A 21,878-nucleotide genomic window follows, 5' to 3' on the forward strand; every position below is an offset into this window, starting at 1 on the left:
GCTCGACGGCAACGGCTTCGTTCCTTTCATTTGCTCCTGTTGCTGCCCAGAATATCATCGTCATGGTTTGGTGATCATTGGGGCCCTACCCCGTCCTACGCTACTGCTCGTCCTGCAGCTGTTCACCGTCACTACGGCCTCCATCTTGTTCTTGACTAACTAGGTTCATATCCGACTCCATACCGGCATCCTGCATCTGCAACTCTCTGCGTCGGTACTGCACGCCTTCCTGCCCTCCCGTTGACAACTGTCCAGTCTCGGAATCTGCCCTTGTGTGCGTTTCCCTTGCTCCTAGCCCAGCGAGCTGCGGTCGTGAGCCAACACCAACCTCGCCAATCAGTCGTCCATCCGATTTGTTCTCCAGCTTGAATCGCCCCCAGGGAAGGAGAAGAAAGGCAGAAAAAAGACCTTGCTGATTTAAGCCGGATGAAACCTTTGGAGAGATCGCAGCAACACATTCGAGCGGTACTTGCTCACCCCAATTGAACGCCCACTCCCCCGATACAGACCAGAGGCTCTTGTTCTCCCCTGCGTCCCAAACACCATGCGTCAGACCAGAAAAAGCGGTACCCGACAGCCTCATTTCCAGACGAAAGCCCTGCGACCACAATTGCAACCTCCAACACTACCTGTCCCAGATTCATTGGTCCCAATAATAAGGGTGCTGGGCGAATAGGCGGTTTTGCGCCAGTGTGTTGTACGTAGGCGCTCCAATCCCAAGCTGCTGTGGCTCTGCAGCTTCCTCCGGGAACGTTGCATGGACGTCATGGGCGACTTTTCTTCGGTCTCTGCGAGCTGACATCTGGCCTCAGAAACCCAATTTCGGCAGCACCACAGCTGCACAGCCTTTTGCAGAGCTGTCAATCCGCCATTACGAGTCCCTTTCCCTTTTCCACCTGTACATTTTTGTAACAACAGCGCATTTCCCGTCAAGATTTGAACCTAATCACCCTGGCTTTCGCCTCAGAAGTTTTCGCCTTTTTTCTTTCTGATACTTGTACCAACAGTCGATACCCACGGGAACAGAAGCGCATCTTGATAGACAGAAAGCGACAGTCACTCGTTTGCACGCACGCTCGCTCGCCTGATCCCACTTCCATTCCCTCCTAAATAATCCAAGACGAAGTCAAAAGTCACTTTTACCCAAAAAACGGCCGGCGGTCTCAACGTGCTTTTCTCCGACCTGTTGAAGCAAATTCTCCGAAAGGCCCAAACTCCGAAATAGGTGACCCAAGGCTGGGACAGCCTTGTTCAACCTTCCACACGAACCCCTTAATTTGATAAGGCGGGCATTTGTTGTAAGCGCCTTCGCATTCAGGCCGGGCGGCTAGAGGTAAATTGCATGTTTCGCTTGTATCACAAACCCAAGTTCTCTATTGAAGCATTTCTTCGTCCGTCTGTTTCTTGCATCCGACCAACCAAGAAGCACCTCTCGAGTTTTTTGCCCTACCAACAAGCCGATACGCTGGGAGGGTAGCCAGGAGTTTCTTCAGCCATTCCCAGTTCATTCAGGCCCTTACAACCACAAGCCTTCCAAAGTGTCTTTGCTCCAGTTGACGGTTCTTGGCGGATGTTTTAAACATCACTCGCCAGCGACTTCCACGACTTCTAGGTCAAAAACAAAGAATGGATACAGATGGAATTAGGACCGATGACATATCGGAGTCGCCAATACCCACAAGAGCGCGCAAACGATGGAAAGAAGGTTACGGGGAACTGACATATCTATCTCGACAGTGGCAGCCGTCCAGCAAGGGTCAATTAGACCCTCCTTTGTATTCGATTTGGATGGCCTCCTCAGAGGTGGATCAAAAGTTTCTGGGCTACTTTGCAAAAGTTACTACCACGGAGAACAATTATCTCTCTAGGTAAGGCCCCTGTCTGTGTTCAAGGACGCTGTTGACACAGACATGATCAATAGTTTCCTGTTCCGCGTCCTCGGCCTTTCGGTAATTCTTGCTGAGAAACTTCTACGCGCACGCCGCGCAAAACGGCTCGACCCAGTTCGAGACCCAAAAGCCCGCCACTTAATTCACCACATATTATGGCTCGCCCGCGAAGGCCTTGTTATGGTGGAGCAATATGTGCTCCCAATGGTTGGCCATTACGTGGAACTCAAGGTGTTGAGTTACAAACTGAAGGCCAGCTTCTACCATATTTTTGTACTGTTTCATAATGAGCCTCCCGTGAACGATCGCATTAATCGGAGAAGGAGCATTGGGAGCGGGGATGCGAGTTATACCTTGTTTCCTGAACCTTTGAGTTCGCGCGAGTCAAGGGAGGATAGAGAAAGGCTCGGCAGACAAGCCACCACAATCAGATCTCCTGCGGGAAACGGACGAAGAAGATCGCCGGCTATCAGTCTTGGGGGCCCAGTGGGTGGTGGGGGAATGACAGCGACTACCCGGACTCCTCCTGGTCTTCCTCTCCCTGCAACATATCCTTACCATGCCAATGGCAACAACGGCGATGGTAATGGCAACGGCACAGCAACTTTCCTTCTTCTTTTGCAGGATTACACCCCTTACGCAACCCAAGCGTTCCGTGAAGCCGACGAACTCGCCGAGCGCCTTCTTCCCGGCTCTCATCCGGTCCGCCTGTCTGTCAAAGTCGAATACGTGGCATACGTCTACGATTGTCTCCACGAAGCGGAGGCATCGCGGAAGATGGCAAGGATGGCCATCAGGCACGTGTATGAAGCGCAGGAGGGTATGGATGATGACTCGTTTCAGGATGCGGCCGAAATGGTGGGAATATTAGGGCGGATGATGAAGAGAGGACTGGGGGGAGGGGGAAGCAGTGGCAGTCAGATGCAGGGACAAAGTGTCGGCGGAGGAGCAGGCGGAAAGAGAGATGCTCAGCAACCGTCGACGTGGGTATAGATGCTGTGGGTGTGTTAGATCAACGTGCCCATTTACCAGTGGCTTGATATGTTTGACATCCAAGGCTGGCTTTCCAAATGGACAAATCCAAACGGATATCTTTCACCGCCTCCGGTCATTTGCTAGAGTGATATCTTGGATACTCTTTCTTGTCAATTCTCAGGCTAACCAGCAATATTGGGAAGGGAGAAAGAGAATAAGAAAGCGCTGAGGCGACGGTGAGACTGACAACTCATAAGGGCTATAGAGGCTGGCCCTGTCTATACTGCACTCCGGAGCCAAACCATCAGTTTCCACATTGAGGATCTGCGTGGGGCTTTAGTCGCGGTGGGTGGCAAACCCTTGATCCAACTTCACCTCAACCTCATGTAGCGACTGCGACGGGATTGGACAGAAAGGCAAGTCGGCAAGGCACCAGAGGGGAAAACAAAGACGCATTTTGCTATCAATTATTATTTATTTGCCATCCTCTCTTCTTGCCCTGTGTGTGACTTCTCTACATATTTAACTTCCCGTAACCAAAGTCTCGCTCTTCCTTTTCTTTTGTTCCACTTTCCCTTCACTTCAGAGACCATCACAGCTCCCACCGCTCTACACTCACATACCCGCTAACCCCCATCCCATCACCGAAGACCTCGTTGGAGATCGGCCTTCAGGTTTGTTCCAACACTCCGGCCTCCGCTTCTTGTGAAACGCGACCAGCGCTAACTCCGACACGCGCTTCCTTAGGCACTTGCCACATTCCTCACTTCTCCATCTTCCCTCAACACCTTCTACACCACCAAAATGTCCGACGCTGGCCAAGGAGGGTCGCCAAACGGTGCGGCTGGTGATGCGCCGCCTGCTGGAGTCACCAACAACGAGCATCTCAATATCAAGGTCACAGATGGGAACAACGAAGTTTTCTTCAAGATCAAGCGAAGCACAAAGTTGGAGAAGCTGATGCGGGCATTCTGCGAGAGACAAGGCAAAGATCCCAAGGCAGCGCGGTTTCTATTCGACGGTCAAAAGGTGCAGGCTGGTGATACCCCCGAACAAGTGAGTGATGAGACTACCAAGAGGGGAAGACTCAGAGCCCGCTGACAAATGTGCGCAGCTTGAAATGCAAGATGGCGATTCGATCGAAGTCCATCAAGAGCAGATTGGCGGTCGAGCATAGCTACCTCTACATGACGAAGAAACGACATTGAGATGGCGGCGGCTACAACTTTTTTTGCATGGATACTTTTCTGGGCATGGGAGACGAAAGATTGGGCTCTGAACGATTGGGCTTGAACAAGGGCGCGGATGGTAACCTGGCAAACGGGATGATGTTTTGGACAAGTCACGATAGCAAGAGGCCGACAACGGGTCATCTCCCCTTGATCAGTGGAAGATGCCCGGCTACTAGGGCGACATGTACCCCGTAGATGACTCTTTCCCAGCAATTGCTCGAGAACTGATCTTATGTCCATTGCCTGGCAAAGCGGCAATGCAGGTGGCAGCCTCGGGGACGACATTAGCTGAAGCAAGGTGTGGGGTGCCGGGGTTTTTAGCTCAAGGTTGACAAGATCAGTGATTGATTGCTTGCTTGCTCGCTCCAATTCCATGACTACTGTGATATTAGTCCAAGACACACTATCGGGTCACCAGATGCACAGGTGCGGTCAGATTTGAGCCGTGGCGCAAGGTGCGAGACGACGCTCTGTACACGTCTTAGTTTGATCTTTCCAAGTGGGTGGTGGGCCTTGGGTAATATTCCCTCAGCCTTACTCTGGCCATCACCATCACCATTACACAGTCCTCGCCAGAAGATTGCAGGCTGCAGGCTGCTTGCATGAGTGGATGTCTACCCACGCCCATTACCATTACCATTACCCTTATCAGTACCAGTACCATTACCATCAGGCTGAGGAGAATGCCGAGGCTGACACTGAAGTTGAGGTTGAGACTTGAGGCTGTGGAAAAAAGTACTGCAAGTGGCCCCCACCCATATGTCCTGTCCTGTCCTGTTCCAGCTTGCGGGGTCCTGCAAGGAAGGTAGACAGATGGATAGATATAGAGAGAGAGAGGAAAGGAGAGAAAAGATCTAGGCAGGACTCTTGCCATCACCATCACCATCACATCATACAACATCACTCACACCTTACACCCCCACGAACAAGAGCACAGGTACGGGTACCAAGTACGAGGGAGCCGAGTATAGCGATATAGATATAGATATAGGCCCCTTTGTCTTTCTCTCCCTCCTCTTTCTCTGAGCTGTGCTGAGCTGATCTGATCTGGTCCGACCTGGTCCTTTCAATCCCACCCGCTGTATATCTACCGTCTCTACGTCTTCTGCGGTGTTCTGAGACACACCATACCAGGGAAATATAGACCTAGAATCACATGTCCTGTGTGGAAGAAAGACGTAGACAAATCCGTGCAAAAACGTCTGTCTCTCTACATGCCGAGTACATAGGTGTACATCTGTGTCGGTGTTGGGGGGAGGGGGAGGGAGTTTTGCGTATGTATGTATATACACCCTCCCTCAGTTGTGGGGTGACAGGTACTGAGTACAAGAACCAAAAACGACTTTAGTCATTCAATCTGCAGAGATGAAAATGTCCAGATGCTCGGTGATAAGAGACAAAACACGGCTGTCGACTTCACTTCTACACTTCTACATAAACACGCATGTATCCCACGGCACCATCTTCAGACGTACAAATGTGCATGGCATGGCTACTTCTACGAACACGTCAAAAAGTCAACCTCTGATAGAGAATGAAACTGCTTCATTCCAATTCACTACCTTCGCCACGCTTGCTTGCTATGGATGAAAGGGCTGGTCTCAGCTTAGTCGATGCCTGATATTCTTCACCCTGCCCTGCATCGCATCGCCCTAGAAAATCAACGCAAATTTGGTGCTGATGGGGATTCCAAAACCAATCAATGGTCCTGTCCTTCTAACTTGTCCACACTACTGCAACCATGCCACCGACATTGTTTGCTGTGTTCAGAAGTACACTGACAAGAGACAGACCCAGCTCGTCGTGTAGGGAAACTTGATGTGGATTTATGCTTCCTCCTCCAAAGGAGCCTCCTCCTCGCCGTACTCCTCTTCTCCCTCGGAGATGCTGGCATCTTGGTATTGTTGATACTCCGAGACGAGATCATTCATGTTGGACTCAGCCTCGGTGAATTCCATCTCGTCCATTCCCTCGCCGGTGTACCAATGCAAGAAAGCCTTGCGTCGGAACATGGCCGTGAATTGGTCACCAACGCGCTTGAAGAGTTCTTGGATAGAGGTAGAGTTGCCCACGAAAGTAGATGACATCTTCAGGCCACGTGGGGGAATCGAGCAAAGAGCGGTTTGCACGTTGTTAGGGATCCACTCGACGAAATAGCTGCTGTTCTTGTTTTGAACGTTACGCATCTGATCCTCAACTTCCTTCATGCTGACCTTGCCGCGGAAAATAGCAGAGCAAGTCAGATATCGGCCGTTCCGGAAGTCGGAAGCAGCCATCATGTTCTTGGGGTCGAACATCTGCTGTGTAAGCTCGGGAACACTGACGGCGCGGAAGGAGTAGGCGTTGCGGCTAGTAAGAGGAGCAAAGCCAACCATGAAGAAGTGAAGTCGAGGGAAGGGGACCATGTTGACGGCCAATTTTCTAAGGTCAGAGTTGAGCTGACCGGGGAAACGCAGGCAAGTGGTGACGCCGGACATGACTGCCGAGACAAGATGGTTCAAGTCGCCATATGAAGGGTTGGACAGCTTGAGTGTGCGCATGCAAATGTCGTAGAGAGCCTATGCAGGTCAGAACAGAGCGAACCATGATCAGATATATGACATACCTCGTTGTCGATGCAGAAGGTCTCATCCGAGTTCTCGACCAATTGGTGAACAGACAGGGTAGCATTGTATGGTTCAACCACAGTATCGGAAACCTTGGGGGAGGGGACAACGGAGAAAGTGGCCATCATTCGGTCGGGGAATTCTTCTCGGATCTTGGAGATCAACAATGTACCCATACCGGCACCAGTACCACCACCAAGGGAGTGGGTGATTTGGAACCCTTGGAGGCAATCGCAGCTCTCGGCTTCACGTCGGACGACATCGAGAACTTGGTCTACAAGCTCGGCACCCTCGGTATAGTGGCCTTTGGCCCAGTTGTTTCCTGCAAAGGGGTGTTATTGGTGTTGTCACTCTTATGGTATGGAGCTGTTCAATCCTCTTACCAGCACCGCTCTGGCCAAAGACAAAGTTATCAGGACGGAAGAGCTGACCAAAGGGGCCAGCTCGAACAGCGTCCATAGTACCAGGTTCGAGATCAACGAGGACGGCACGGGGGACGTATTTGTTTCCGGAAGCCTGTATACATGTCAGGGGTGGACGAAGTTGGAGGATCCAGGGATTGACATACCTCGTTGAAGTAGACATTCATGCGTTCAAGTTGGAGATCCGAGGTGCCATTGTAACTATTTGCATGGTCAACTCTATGGTCAATGGGATGGACATAGGTAATGACATACACTCCAGAGCCGTCAAGGCCATGCTCTCCTGAGATGATCTGCCTGGAAGCTCGTTAGATATGAAGTTGTCGCGTATTGGAAGGCGGCATACCAGAACGCAGCACCAATTTGGTTGCCCTACGAATTTTTATCAGTCTCCAAGAAAACACGGATAATTTGGCTCGACAGCACTCACACATTGGCCGGTTTGCAAGTGAACCTATTTGTGATGGACATGTCAGTCTCTGAGCTTTGAAGGTACATTGAATGGTGGGGTGCAAGGACAGGGGTAAACAGCGTTTGGGACGCGTAGCAAACTCACGATTTCACGCATGGTGTTGGAGTGATGAAGGTGATGGAGGAATTATGGTTAGGTTGCGAGATGATGAAGATGATGGAAGAGCTACTCCAAAGAACGGTCTCTCCAGAATATGGTAAGGTGGTGAGGTGCAGTTGTGGACGACGAGACAGAATTGAAGGCCGCAGGTCAACAAACTCGAAGTTTGGGCAGTGGAGCGCCAAGCATCCAGCGCGATAGGCACAAGGTCAGGCGGTGAAGAAGGCGCTAACCAGAGTCAACGCCTTTCCGTTTTGGGCCTTTCTGCAATACGAAGGAGACGCGCAGGGATCAACACCAGCTTCACCGCGATATGATGTGACATAGTCGTGTTCGTACTTGGAAAAAAGGTATATACTTTTGCTATCGTTGTTAATGCAGGCATGACATATGTGATGCCGGGTATTAAAGATATCCGCTTTGAGTCCTGTCTCTGTCTACACTTCATTGGAAGGGTATTCCACCTTTGTAGTTGGCAACGTCTCCTCCTTCATCGACCTCATACTGACAAACCGCGACAAGATCGCTGCTGATCCAGCCTTGTCATTTGTCCCCGAAGCGCGTGCACCTCCAAATGGTTGCTGGCCAACGACAGCACCTGTTCTCCAAGTCAGTGGATTGCAGACACCAGCTCATCAAGTCCAACACTTACCTGTACTCTTACAATTGATATAATAGTTGCCCGCCGCATTCCTCAAAGCCTCCTCGGCATACCTTACAGCCGCACGATCTTGAGCAAACACCGCTCCTGTCAGACCATAGTCCGAAGTACTATCTACGAGCTTACAGGCCTTTTCAAATGCATCCGGGGCGGCGTCATCGTAGACATAGACTGTCAGAATCGGTCCAAAGAACTCGGTGCTCAAGTTCTGGTGGCTGGGATCTTTGGCGACGTAGATGGTAGGATGCACATACCACCCTTTTGAGCTGTCGTATTTGCCACCAGTAAGAAGCTCCAGTGAACTATCGTTCTTCGCAGCGTCGATCACACCAGACAGCTTCTTGAAGCTTGCCTCGTGAATGACTGGTCCGATAAAGTTTCCAAAGTCTTCTGGAGGTCCAACTTTGAGCTTCTCGATTTCCTCAACAAGCTTGGTTTTGAACTCGGGCCATATCGACGACGGCACATAGAGTCTGGAGCAAGCGCTGCATTTTTGACCTTGATACTCGAATGCACCCCTGATTGTTTGCACCACTGCATTGGTGATATCGGCACTGTTGTGGACCAGATGGAAGTTCTTTCCGCCGGTTTCTCCCACTATTCTGGGGTAACCCTTGTACCTCCCTTCGGCAATGCCCTGTCCAATCTGTCCATATAGCTTTCGGAAGACAGCCGTCGATCCCGTGTAGTGCAGAGCTGCGAATTGCTTGTGGTTGAGGACGGCCTTGGTCACTTCCTCGGCGTCACCGGGTACAAACTGGATGACGCCAGCAGGGAGTCCAGCCTCGGTGAGGATCTGATGGATCAGATAATTCGACGCAATGGCCGACGGACTGGGCTTCCAGATTACCACATTTCCCATCAAAGCTGGGGCACCAGGCAGATTCCCTCCGATAGCCGTAAAGTTGAATGGAGAAATAGCATAGACAAAGCCTTCAAGTGGCCTGTACTCGACTCTGTTCCAAACCCCTGGAGAGTTGTATGGTGGCTGCTGCGCATATAGTTCCTCCGCATAGCGTACATTGAACCGAAGAAAATCAATTAGCTCTGCGGCCGCATCGATCTCCGCCTGCCATGCATTCTTTCCCTGTCCCAGCATTGTTGCAGCCATCAGCTCATATCTGTATTTTGTGCTGATCAGATCAGCGGCCTTGAGAAATATCGCGGCTCGATCGGCGAAGGGCAAAGATTCCCAGGCGGGCTTTGCAGCGAGGGCACCTTCAATAGCGCTGTTGACGTCTTCGATCGAGGCATTGGAGTATTTGGCCACGGTGGTTGCGTGGGAGGAAGGGCTGTTCTGTGTGAGGATGGAGGATGTCTTGACAGCTCTTCCAGAGACAACTAGAGGAACTTCGAGGGGCGCCTTCTCTTGCAGAGCTACCACCGCAGAAGCTAGGGCCTCGCGCGACGGACCTCCCTTCTCATAATGCTTGTTCGGCTCGTTAGTGATGTTCGGTAGGCGGAAAGCTGCGAGGGTTGACATTGTGCTGCGAGGTGAGCGGAGACTGTGGAGGGATCGAGTGGTGGGAGCAGTAGCAGAAGGGAGAGACGGTCGAGAAAATGAGAAGACTGCTCTGATTGAACCAGACATTTCTATGCAAAAGGCCAGTGCCACCTGACGAAACTGAATTTACTCCTCCCCTCGTCGCAAACCACAAACAAGCGCCCCACGTCGAGTTTTTGAGATCAAATGCGTCCCCCTCTGGCTATCATCGGTTGGTGGCGGGGGTGGTGGTTGGTTGCTAGGCATGGAGATGCCCGTTCAGGGCCTAATGTGCCACTGATAGGCGCCTCCTGGGCGTCTCTCTATTGGCGGGAGCGGCGTTGATGTTCTGAAAATGGGGAAAGAGGCAAGAGGCTGAAAACAATGTCTTGCAAAGCCTTGCGCTCGTCGAGAGTCATAGGGCGCAGTGGCACAAAATCTCCTTCGGGGTTACTTGGCTATCGGACATTGACTTATCTCTCCAGTCTATATCACGTAGGGTAAACTCAAGCTCGACCGACGGCAAACGGACAGCCGCCTGTCCTCTCCTTCTTCAGTCTTTCCCTGGTCATCTCCATTTCTTTGGACCCCTTGCCGGCGAACACAGATGGTCCTGTACTCCTAATCTCGAATCCTTCAGGATATGTACCTGGGTCTCCCGGACGGGGGATTCCAAGCAGGAGGTGAATCATTGCCCCAGGACCCCATCGATTCCACAGGGTTGCCTTGACGTAGACAGGTGCAGTGTCCCATGTAACATAGTATCGTCTGCCGTTCGCATCAGGCTCCTTGGTCATGAGCTGCTTTGCCATGAATGGTGGCCTAGGTAAAGCAAGATATCTCAGAAAGAAACGTCGCAATTCCATGAAGCCGTGGAAGAATGCTCGGTATGACGGCGGTGCCTCTTCGAACATGATAGCTTTCCTCAGCCGGTCGTCCAAGGGAGCACTCACAACCTTGGTAAGAATAGGCTTCATGAAGGGAGGATGAGTGCTCAGTAGCAAGTTTCGAGTCTGCACCGCCGTATCGTAGTTCTTCTGGTGAGGCACCATATATGTCGCCTCATATTGCTTCGACCAGGTATCTAGCTCCCGATAGAAGTGCAGGCCATCTTTCCATCCTGTCGAGTATGAAGGGAGTTTCTCGAAAGAGATTTCCATCCCGTCACCCATGGCTTTGTGGAATACGCCCATTGCGCACACTTCCAAGTCGGTGAGTTGTCTCCACTCGTACTTGTTGATCCATTCCACAGGCTGGGTGAGAAACAACGACAATGTATAGAGCATGTCATCATTGCTGATTTTACCTTGTTTGATGTAATGCCCGTGTAAGTAATTCAGTCTGGCGTAAGCCTCGATACATCTGTCGCTGTCTGGCTCACCACCGTACATATCGCCGAGCAATACACCGGTGTCGGCGTATCGCTTGGGCACATTCTTCTCTGCAACAAGTTGCGTTGTCTTTACCAAGAGCTCGCTAATGCTCGGAATTGCGTACGTCCGAAATAGTGCAAACTGGAGGCCTTTCTCGAACAAGGACGGAAATTCCAAGTCGCTCACAGCTCTGAGAATATCATGGGCTTCTTTGACGGTCATTCCTTCGTAAGACGGGTGCTCAGGCGTGCCATACTTGAACTTGGCGCGAAGGGCGTTCAGTCGGCGTAAGCGGAGAGCTGAGCAGAGAAACGGGTAGGCCACAATCGCAGGGATGAGATAGTAGGACCAAATCCACGAGAATCCTGAGATTCTCGGCGTGGAGATCGATGCCAGTTTCGAGAATGACTCGTTCGAAAAGGTCGACATGATGCAAGTCGAAATGACCCTGTCCCTCTTTAGATCGATTGCCGACGCTGACAAACAGTGCGTTGATGACTAGTCCCAGAAGAGGCCGGTGATGCTGCACCAGGGTGTTCACACTGAACAGGACAAGAAGAAGAGTGAAGAGACCACTGGCAGTAGTTGGACTGAAAGCACCGAATATATAACGAGTACCTTGCTACGCAAGAGAAACTTTGGTCAGCGACTTTGAATCATTTCTAAGGGGGCACCGGGGGGGTCATGTGTGACTCGAGGTGATATTTCTGGTTAGCACACACTACAATAATTACCCCAGCCAGCTGCCTGCGGACATGTCGACATGGAGCACCCATGGTACTGCCGCTGCGCCTAATCCACACTCGCTACTCGCGCATTACTTCTCTATTTATCGACTGCAAGTCCCACAATCATACTAAAGCACAACCCATCTGATCAGACAGCGTTCTCGCCAGCCCGTGTCTGACCGATTGCCTATCTCAGACAACACCAGACAATGTACCTACAGTACCTTATACCACCCACCACATCCTACGCGATACAGATCCGCGATGCCCGTCTGCATAAAGAGATACAGGGTTATGTAAAGAATATAAGGAGGTAGTGAGAACCTGGAGATATGTATCTCCTCGCCCACTTCAGCCGTGCGAGGAGTGGGCTTCTCACACCGAGTCAGCCATATCGACGTCGAGATGAGGGTCTTCCATATCACGGAGGGATCGAAATCGCCGTCCTCACCTATATACCTCGTACTTGGCGCGATTATGCCGGCTCAGGCCTAACTCAACCTAGGCCAAGTCTACGGATTAGGCGGTACTCGTACTTAGTGCGATATCAAGGGACATATCAAAACGACACGACTCTGTCGTTTCGGTGTCTGTACATAGCCCACTCTTGTTCAATTAGTTGACCTACCATCCCTCCCTTTCTAGACCATCCTTCGCTTGCTGTTACCTCTTTTCGAATTCAATATCCATCTTTAAGTGGCCAACATCCACAATGTTATGCAATTCCCATATTGTCACTCGGAGATCTAACATCCCGCCTCAAGTTCTTTACAGGCGCCGTGCGAAACACGAATACGAGGTACGTGCATTACCATCATTCAGCCACAGATGTCGTGCGTGTGCAGCCGTCCACCCTATTCCATCTTCGCCGTTCCGTTTGCCAGTGCAATTGCGCGGGCAGCTGCTTCTTCAAAAGAATCTGTGATGGCGGTTAATATCGAGGGCTGGATCAACACCAAACATCGTCCACTTACCAAAAGCATCGAGCTTGAGACCACTTTCCCGGATGAGTTTCTGTCCCTCGGCCTCCCTGGTTCCTCGGATACGAACGACCACGGGGACCTGCAGATCCAAATCCTTGAAGGCCAACAGGATCCCTCGAGCAATCATGTCGCCCAGGGTCAAGCCACCAAAGATATTCACAAATATACACTTGACGCGAGGGTCCGAAGTCACGATTCTGAAGCCTGCCTTGATGGTATCGGAAGTGGCTTTGCCGCCGGTGTCCATGAAATTTGCCGGATGCCCACCTCGAGCCACCAATGCGTCGACTGTGTTCATGGCCAGCCCTGCGCCATTGACAATAGTTGCCAGCGTGCCCTCTCCTGCTAATTTGACATAGATCATGCCCTCTTTCTCAGCCTCGACTTCTTCACGCACCTCGCTATTGATATCCCGGAGAGCATGGACATCTGCCTGTCGTCCTGAGCTTCTGAAAGCCGCGTCGTCAAACCCAAACTTGGCGCCTTGGACCTGGAGGCCTCCTTCGTTGTCGATCACGATTTTGGTCTGTAACACAAAAGCTTCTTTGGACATGAAGATATCGACCAGCTCCGCAATAAGTCTTCCCAGGGAATGCTGGCCCTTTCCAGAAACACCCAAATGTGACGATACCGTCTGAAGCATTGCATCTGAGGTCGCTTCATCTGTCCCGTAAGCGAAGGGAAACTTTTTCGACTTGGCGAACGCCTGTGATGGATCTGTGGTGGGTGAGGCTATGATGCAAGGCTGCCGTGCTTCCCGATCAATAGAGATGGCAACGAACTTCTCCTGTAGTTCTGTGGGGTTGTCAACCGTGGGTATCCCCCTCTGCTTCAACATGTCAAAGGCTTGCGAAGGTTTGATGTACAAGTTACGCTGTTGCTGAGGGGTGAATCGCGTATCAACCAGTCGAGGCCGCGTCCGCATTGTGTGGTAACTTCTCCGCTGCGATGCGGCTGATGACCCTGTCCTGCCGTTGGAGCCCGATTTGGATCGCTCAGCGAGCAACTTCTTCATGCCCTCACCCAATTTCTCTGGATGGTCAACAACCTTCACTCCGACGTCTTCCAAAATTTTGATCTTTTGTGCCGCAGTGGCTTCTCCGGGAGCAGCCCATGCTCCTGCATGACCCATAATCCGCCCAGGCGGAGCTTCGATGCCACCAATGACCGACATGAAGGGTTTGGGGTTTGCAGTCCGCCGCTGATAGTCTTTGATCCACTCTGCTGCTCTTAACTCGGCGCTTCCCCCAACTTCCCCGATCATGATGATACCCTCGGTCTTTTCATCCTCGACCAGGACTTGAAAAGCTTCTGTGAAAGTGGTCCCTGCAAGAACATCACCGCCCATGCTGATTGCATATGTCTGACCCAGTCCCGCTCGTGTCGTGGACGCGACAGCTTCATAGCTCAATGTGCCCGATTTGGCGATAATGCCGACGTTGCCTTCCATAAAGAATGGCAGAGGTTGGAATCCCAGGCGACATCGGCCGTGGACGTTGATGATTCCGGGACAGTTTGCGCCCACCAACCTCGTCTTCGACTGTGTTCGTAGCATTTGGTGTATCCTCAGGATGTCGTGTACAGGTATGTGCTCGGCGACCGCCACTATGAGGGGGATTTCGTTCTCAATGGCTTCCTCCATGGCCTTCACGGTGCCATTCCCAGGGACGTAGATGGCGCTGGCATCAGGCTTAAGCTTCTCAACAGCAGCTCTGACACTGGGAAGAACTGGTAAACCCAGATGCTCACCCTCCACTCCGGGTTTGACTCCACCAACAATATTTGTACCGAAGTCGAGAGATTCCTGGGCATTCATAGTCGCTTGTCGTCCGGTAAAGCCCTGGTAGAGCACGCGGGTATGCTTCCCGATCTTGAGGTTATTGATTGTGTCGGCATAGCTCCGCCGTCGAGCAGAAGTCGAGAACGGGGCGACATTTCCACAGACGCCGTGTTTGTACAGGACCGACCACGAGGCTTTCTGGGATCTGAGTCCCCTCGGCAAAATGATTCTGGTCATCCCACTGGAAACACACGCTGCCAGCTTGCAGGAGGGAGAAAGAGAAAATCAGTAACGCTCAATGCAAATACTGTATACACGGGCACCACGATCTCGGAGCTCCAAAGCCCCTTGATTGAACAGCCAAGATCGACAATGGGTAGCTCGAACAACTCAAAATGTCCCTGATATTGGATGAGGGGATTATATATTACAAGAAGATTGGTTGGAGAAGGTCGGCACGGTAAATGTCAGATTTCGGGTACTGGATCAGTGAGGCGGGCAAATAACTTCCGAGGTCGGAGAGGGCGCCGCTGAGGAGGACAGCCAGGAATCGAGACGCACTTGGTGATGGTGCGGGTGTTTGCGGCCTAGTTTCCGAGACGCTAGCGAGTTTTCGAGAGCCAACGAAAGTTCGGTGGGCGAGATTATTGCTGGTTCTCGCGGTTTCTTCCCAGAGGTCCGATGCACCGCCGATCCGGGTACGGGGGTTGCTTACGAGGAGATAAGTACTCCGTAGGTAAGGATAGGGTAGGGGTAGAGGACGAGAATCGCCCGCGCTGCCCTGGAACCCACCAGGCCTTGAAATACGAGTAATGACCGCCGACTCTAGGATGCAACTAAGCATGGTTGACAGGGGCACTGGGACGCTGGCCATGTGTAACAGAGGCTTGTACGAGCGCTCCTGGGGTACCAAAGGTACCTGCCTACCTAGGTAGGTACCTAGGCACCTACCGAGCACTCGTACATACAAGTTACACACGAGCAGCTACAAGTACGAGTCGTCTGGTGCTCCTCGGCCCTACTTTCCTTCCCTACATCCCTGGAGATCCTGCACGAACAGCCCTCAGCACAAATGCGGGGATTGTTCTTAACAGGCAGACAGGGTCACAATCCCTCATGTGAAAACCGCCCCCAGCTTGACCACGAACTATTTCATCTAGGCAACCCCGGCCGCCAAACTGTCGCTTAACTTTGACCTCCGCATGCGATTCGTCATTGCGCCACGCTTTTGACACGAGATGTCTTGAGGGATGGAGCTCATTTTGCGGAGCACGTTGTTCGTGCAAAGGACATCGAGTATCTTATGACATCGATCAAGGGATGATCCGATCGTCTCGTTCCTGGAACATTGCGCTATATCCTTGCTCCTGAGTATTTGTTCGTTAGGCTGCGCCCCTCCTCTCTCAAAATCATCTCTTGGATAAAAACCATGTCGGGCCAAACATCAATACACCCCAAGGCACCCGAGTTGCACATTAGACTTCCTAACCCTCGACCTCCACCCTCGATGAAGAAGGCGGAACAAGTGATCGAGTCTTGGGAAGATGATGATCCTTCTTCCCCCGTCGAAGGAGATTCCAATACTCATACACCAGTCGAGGGAACTGGCCTCTCTCCGAAACAGTCCGAGTCTGCAGATCCTGCGCTACGCCCACCTCCCCCTACCCCCATTGTTCCAAACAACGGTGGGCAGTACATTGACTGGTCACCCGCCCAGGTCCTTGGAGGTGGCCGTCCAAGTACTAGGCCATTCACGCCTTCCGGGGCTTCCACGCCACAGAACGACTCTGATCGAGAACAACGAAGACCAGAAAAGACGACGGCCACCGCTAGTCGAATGATAGCAGCAGGATTGGGGTTGAAAGCTCCCAAGAAGACTGAGGAACAAAGGCAGTATGATCGAGCGGTTAGGGAACAGGAGATGAAACGAAGAAGCAAGGAGAAGGAGGAGAGAGCACGGGAAAGAGAAGCTGATGAAAAAGCCAAAGCTGCGGTTTGGGATGATTGAGGTCGATTGACTGCCAATGATCCGGGATCAGATCAAGGAGAGTCTAAAGATTTCTTGCTCGCAAGAATGTATATGCGGCAAACTTGTCGATTACGGCTGCTGTGTCGCTATATCGGCCTGTTGGGAAGACATACCGCTGATGTCATGTCGGAGTCAGAAGGACCAGAATTTCGAGGTTATCTATCTGAACGAGGGATCTCATCCGTCCGTGTCAAAAGTGAAGGAATGCCATACTTTAATTTAGGTAGCCAAAAGTCGTTGGAAAACCAAGTCTGCGTTTGGGGACGGTGATATGTATTCAACTATCAATCCACACTGTAGTGCAGATATGAAGTATAGGAGGAAGACGAGACAAATTCACTTGCCTCGAGTTGGGTGGCATTTGTTTCGCAGACGCAGACACGCAGGATAAGCGTGGCGGTCGAAGAATGAGTGTTTGTTGCCTATGTTTCTGCCTGTATCTCCACTATGACGCACATTGGTTGGCAGGAAATGAAATGTCTTGCTCTCCCAAGTATCCCAGGTTCAGCCAGGTACCACATGTGCGGACTCTTCACAAACTTTATATCCATACATAATGCGATTAGTGCGCCGAGTGAGTTTCTCCCGTGTCTAGTCATACAATGTTTTGCTTAACTGTTACATCTCAACTAGATTGCTACCTCCAAATCGGCATCCAACACGATGGTGAGCCAAATTCTAGGGGGCACGATGACTTTTCTCCGTTACTGGTTCACTGACTGTCGACAAGGGCCGCCTTGAAGACGATTTAAAGGCAGATCCTCCCTGCCACCCCAGAGCGGTAAGAATTGGTTTCTGAGCTTCGAGATAAAGAGTCCACGCTGATATTTCTGTAGTGTGCAATCCAAGGTATGTATGACCAGGCTCACGGAAGGCTCGTTAACCGTTGATCATGAAAATGACACCTCCCTACATAGATTGCCTGCAGAAAAACAACTACAAAGAAGAAAAGTGCCAATCAGCAATCGACGCCCTGTACGAATGTTGCAATGCATTCTATAAGAATCAAGGGGATGATGCCAGCACGACCTCGTGTCCAAAACCCAAGCTGCTGAGGCTGAAGATGGAGCAACGAGGACAGAAGTGAACCCACACAACTCGTACAGCACGAAAATCGCCTTTGTCAATGGGGCACATACACTGTAAACAGATCATGGGGATGCCGCATGAGGTGATAGGAGGGTGGATGTAGCAACTCGATTTTTTCTACCTGAACCATCAATCCCGTTTTGTGAGGTCTGGCCAGCTGAACAGCGAATGCCGAAAGATACTCTGAGGCAGTCGTGAGCACGCAAGAGACCCCGTAGGATCTGAACAAACATTGAACGTCCGTTCCGAGACTCTAATGACTACCTGGTTGACATTGATAGAAAGAAAAGAAGAGAAAAAGAGGAAAAGAATCTCGAATGGCGCATTTGAAGACTTCAGCAATAGCCTAATCGGGTTTAGCTTGTCGAGTAAACTGCCGCGTCGCGTTGTGAAAGGGCAAAGATTCCAAAGAAAGCCAGTTGCCCACAGATCCAAAGCTGTACTTGTAGGCTTTTCGGAGACATCTCTCCATCGTCCTAGGTCGAAATCTCTCTTATTATATTTGTCGAAAGATCTTTCAAACCCTCTGCGGTCGATGCGCAAAGATGGCGCCCATCACGAGATCCTCCGTCCACGGAAGGCAGTCCCAAGTAGGTCAATGAAGCACCTTCCGCAGGCACATTTTACTAAACCCAGATGTGTAGCTGGACAACCACCAGACGTTCGAAGAGTCTCACGTACCTGACGACGACCAAGAGATGGATGACCAGGACGAAGAAGAGTCGGTTCACGAAGGTGCGACGAACCAAAATCAATTTCATCTCACTTCACGCAACATCATGGACGCTACTTCTTCCGAGACGCAGTTAGGGACCCAGACACTGATCGACGCTTTAGATGCCCCGTCACCCTTCAGATCTTCTGCGCAGGAAATGCTCCGTCCTCTTCAAGATACGGCCGACCGCGTGAGCAGGCAAGTCGAGGAGTTCGCGAAAGCTCTAGATAGGTTTGTGTCCGCTCGGGAGCCCACGGATAACTCCCTGTGGGAAGATGCCTTGGTACTCTTGGAACGTTACAGCAAGATCGCGGACATTCGCAAATCGAAGACGCCTGCGGAGGAGTCGGTGGGACAATTGGAAAAGATACAACTCGAGTCAGACTTGTGGATTTTGGTTAGGAACCTGCTATACTGCAATTCTCCCTCCTCTCTCAATGACGCACAAATTGCCCAAGAATCGAGGTTGGGTGGTCTACATCGCTATTCCAGCAATGTCGAACTATGGACTGCCTTCCTAGACTCCGATGCCGTGGCACAGGAATACGAAAATATCCTGGCGTGGTTACAAGAAAGGGCTGCTGAGACATCGCCTCCCATTGAAGACTGTACGCGTAGTCTTTCTGAGAAATCGGAACGTGGAGAGGGCATCTGGAGCGCCGGACCTATCTTCACACAAACTGCCATCAAGCAGCAGAAACGAACTAGGGTATGGTCGATACCATTGGAGCCGACAAATCCTGGGTTGAACCGAACTCACGTCCGCAAAACCGACCAGAAACCACTCGTGGCCCAGCTGGATCCTGATGCTCCCACAAGGGAGTCGGCTGTGCTCCAAGAACAGGATGAATTCCACGACCAAGCAGCCTGGCAAACTTACTGGGAAATGCTGCGCAGGGGGTATACCAACGACCAAATTCAATCTTGGTTCGCTGAACGAAAAGAAGTCTGGAGATATGTAACCCTTTGCGGATGTGGCCCACGCTCAGAACAAATGCTCAACTCACCCTGGTTGCGTATCTTGAACTTTGCCGCAAATTCTGAATGGCTAGAGCGTTGTGAAGCTCTAGCCCAAAACCCTGTCATCCAAGATCGGTTCCAGAAGGCCACTTATGGTATACTCTGTGGTGATATTGGGGCTTCGAGATCTGCAAGCAGGTCGATCGATGACAATCTGTTCTCCATTTTCAATTCCCTCCTGATTCGAAGATATCGGGACTATCTTCAAGCCTACCGAAAGAGACTCGCAGACACGGCTGTCATTGAGTACCGACCTTTACCACCATCGACCGCCGAGATCCAGCAGTATGTCGCCCTTGCTCAGTCAAACCCAACGACCAGGGACGAATCTTACCAGCCACACAAGCTGATGGAGCTGACCATTGTGTCCAAGAGCTTCAATGACTTCTTTGTCAATATGGGCAGGGCTGCTGCTGGTGTCGCGCATACCATGAGCCAAGGTGCGCATCTCATGAGCAGGAGCCAGCATGAGGGGACGGAGGCCGCCATGCTGAATGCTCAGGACCAGGACAGTATTCGTATGGTGGCACATCTGCAGCTGTTGTTACGGTCCTTGGGCTTGTTGCAATCATCATACGCCGAGCACGAATATGAACTTGAAAACAACATCGCGGCATATATCGGATTGTTAGAAACCTGGGGCAAGTGGCTTCTGATTCCTCTTTATGCGTCCAAGCTGTCGAAGAAGAGATGCCATCATGTTCTCGGAGCCATCCTGGTCAATGTCACAGATCGCCGGGAAAGAGATCTACAAGTCAAGCTGATGAAGCAATACAACATCAATGTCTCAGAAGTCATCTATGGGTTATTTACTCTCGCCAACTACTCGGATCTCCAGCACCTCCGAAAATACGAACCTGGTCCAATATCTGCCAGAATCACAGTCTTGGGTGGTACAGGCAAATTGGCCCAGCACAAGGTTCGGCCTGACTTGATGGCAGGCGAGATCACGGAGAGAGACGAGAAAGCTGTTCGAAGCGCCGAGTGGGTTCGATACGTCAATGCTGAAAACTGGGCCGCGGCTACCTGGGCTGTCACATCACTTTACAAGATCTTCTTGATCGAAGGAAGATTTGTCGCCCTCCGTCAGCTGCTAGATCGAGTGCGGCTGTCGGATATGTCACTTGCAGCCTTGGGAATGAATCTATATTTTGGCGACGTGGATCCGCCGATAGGTAATGTTGAAAGCGAGGCGGAGGAAGTGGACGACGAGCGCGTGACTCCCATGAGCAGCCCTACCAGGAAGAGAAAAGCCGCTCACTCAGATCATCCTTCGACGACGACTGGGACCGATCGACCGACTCTGGCGTCGAAATCAGTGACATGGAAACAGCTGGAAGAACTGGCCGCTGCCATTGACGCTTTGGACATTTTTCAGGAACTCGCAGATGTCCTTGAACAGTGAGTAGCCATGTCTCGGCGATTCCCTTGACCAGAACTGACAAGAACGATACAGGCATCGAACAAATCCAACAGCAGCACGAAATTACAAACGCGAACTGAAACGTGCTCTGGAGGAGCTCCGACAGGCCATGCTGCCACTTTTGGACAATGATTTTCTTTGCCAAGCTGAAGATGTCATGGATGCTGTGATTCTGAACGATATCCGCAATCACTACATTCCCGAATGTGTTCTTGCGTACAACAGCGCATTGTGGTTTGCAGGCCACTTCTCTTCCCGTGCATGGCTTGTTGAGTGTATGACGCTAGCCCAGGTAGTTGCAGAAACTCCCATGCTCACCAATGCCTTTGTGACGAGTGGAAGAATGAAGGAACTTGTCCGTGCCTTTGCGGTTGATAGCCAAGCTCTTCTACAAGCAACTGAGCAAGGGGCAGCTGGTGGTGCAGGCGCAAGTGCCAGTCGGACCAAGAAGATCAAGACGGATAAAGGAAATGCGGAGATTTGGAAGGTGTCCTGGAAGGAACAGACGGGGCCCCTGGATTTGGAGGCGGTGGACTGAGCACCATACAATGTGAGCGTCCTGTGTACCATTAGCTGGCGGATGCAGAAAACGATGGCGAAAGAAATCAAGGTGCTTGATTGGATCACCAAGAGCTTGGTTATGAAGCACACCGGGATATCTTCTGTGGAAGCATCTGTTTGCAAGAAGATACCTGGAGCCTACGAGCTCACTTGTTCATTGTCATCTCCATTCTTCTCGTAAGCCAATGTAAAGTATGGGGTGGATGAGGCCTTTTCTCTAAGCATTCCGCGGTTTCAGTACCAGTGAGATGAGCGTAGCGAGCACCTCGTGTGCTGTCAAACATGCTCGGCATCAATAATACGGAGTGACAATGGCAAAGACGGCGGGCCAGGGTCGT

The 21,878-nt window shown here is 51.4% G+C and overlaps 8 protein-coding genes across 8 annotated transcripts; 4 read left to right on the forward strand and 4 right to left on the reverse strand.

The window, feature by feature from the left end:
- Nucleotides 1-1,626: 1,626 nt before the first annotated feature.
- Z517_05480 (uncharacterized protein) lies at nt 1,627-2,882 on the forward strand (the record flags this gene model as incomplete). Its single annotated transcript, XM_013430807.1, has 2 exons — nt 1,627-1,868; nt 1,922-2,882. The coding sequence occupies 2 exons, from the start codon at nt 1,627-1,629 to the stop codon at nt 2,880-2,882; spliced, it is 1,203 nt and encodes a 400-aa protein (XP_013286261.1).
- A 786-nt stretch (nt 2,883-3,668) lies between these two features.
- On the forward strand, nt 3,669-4,041 carry Z517_05481 (uncharacterized protein; the record flags this gene model as incomplete). The annotated part of the gene is made up of 2 exons (XM_013430808.1): nt 3,669-3,920; nt 3,979-4,041. 2 exons carry the CDS (start codon nt 3,669-3,671, stop codon nt 4,039-4,041), a joined length of 315 nt encoding a protein of 104 aa, XP_013286262.1.
- Nucleotides 4,042-5,922: 1,881 nt separating this feature from the next.
- On the reverse strand, nt 5,923-7,692 carry Z517_05482 (tubulin beta chain; the record flags this gene model as incomplete). Its single annotated transcript, XM_013430809.1, has 8 exons — nt 5,923-6,654; nt 6,702-7,024; nt 7,086-7,218; nt 7,271-7,325; nt 7,380-7,421; nt 7,471-7,496; nt 7,555-7,578; nt 7,681-7,692. The coding sequence occupies 8 exons, from the start codon at nt 7,690-7,692 to the stop codon at nt 5,923-5,925; spliced, it is 1,347 nt and encodes a 448-aa protein (XP_013286263.1).
- A 440-nt stretch (nt 7,693-8,132) lies between these two features.
- Z517_05483 (1-pyrroline-5-carboxylate dehydrogenase) lies at nt 8,133-9,839 on the reverse strand (the record flags this gene model as incomplete). The annotated part of the gene is made up of 2 exons (XM_013430810.1): nt 8,133-8,293; nt 8,348-9,839. 2 exons carry the CDS (start codon nt 9,837-9,839, stop codon nt 8,133-8,135), a joined length of 1,653 nt encoding a protein of 550 aa, XP_013286264.1.
- Nucleotides 9,840-10,345: 506 nt separating this feature from the next.
- Z517_05484 (uncharacterized protein) lies at nt 10,346-11,641 on the reverse strand (the record flags this gene model as incomplete). The annotated part of the gene is made up of 1 exon (XM_013430811.1): nt 10,346-11,641. The coding sequence occupies one exon, from the start codon at nt 11,639-11,641 to the stop codon at nt 10,346-10,348; it is 1,296 nt and encodes a 431-aa protein (XP_013286265.1).
- Nucleotides 11,642-12,794: 1,153 nt separating this feature from the next.
- Nucleotides 12,795-14,940, reverse strand: Z517_05485 (uncharacterized protein; the record flags this gene model as incomplete). Its single annotated transcript, XM_013430812.1, has 2 exons — nt 12,795-12,859; nt 12,915-14,940. The coding sequence occupies 2 exons, from the start codon at nt 14,938-14,940 to the stop codon at nt 12,795-12,797; spliced, it is 2,091 nt and encodes a 696-aa protein (XP_013286266.1).
- A 1,192-nt stretch (nt 14,941-16,132) lies between these two features.
- Nucleotides 16,133-16,711, forward strand: Z517_05486 (uncharacterized protein; the record flags this gene model as incomplete). The annotated part of the gene is made up of 1 exon (XM_013430813.1): nt 16,133-16,711. One exon carries the CDS (start codon nt 16,133-16,135, stop codon nt 16,709-16,711), a length of 579 nt encoding a protein of 192 aa, XP_013286267.1.
- A 1,655-nt stretch (nt 16,712-18,366) lies between these two features.
- On the forward strand, nt 18,367-21,517 carry Z517_05487 (uncharacterized protein; the record flags this gene model as incomplete). Its single annotated transcript, XM_013430814.1, has 3 exons — nt 18,367-18,411; nt 18,466-20,957; nt 21,013-21,517. 3 exons carry the CDS (start codon nt 18,367-18,369, stop codon nt 21,515-21,517), a joined length of 3,042 nt encoding a protein of 1,013 aa, XP_013286268.1.
- Nucleotides 21,518-21,878: the final 361 nt, after the last annotated feature.

Source organism: Fonsecaea pedrosoi (genome assembly GCF_000835455.1).
Source record: "Fonsecaea pedrosoi CBS 271.37 unplaced genomic scaffold supercont1.3, whole genome shotgun sequence".
Lineage (NCBI taxonomy): Eukaryota > Fungi > Ascomycota > Eurotiomycetes > Chaetothyriales > Herpotrichiellaceae > Fonsecaea > Fonsecaea pedrosoi.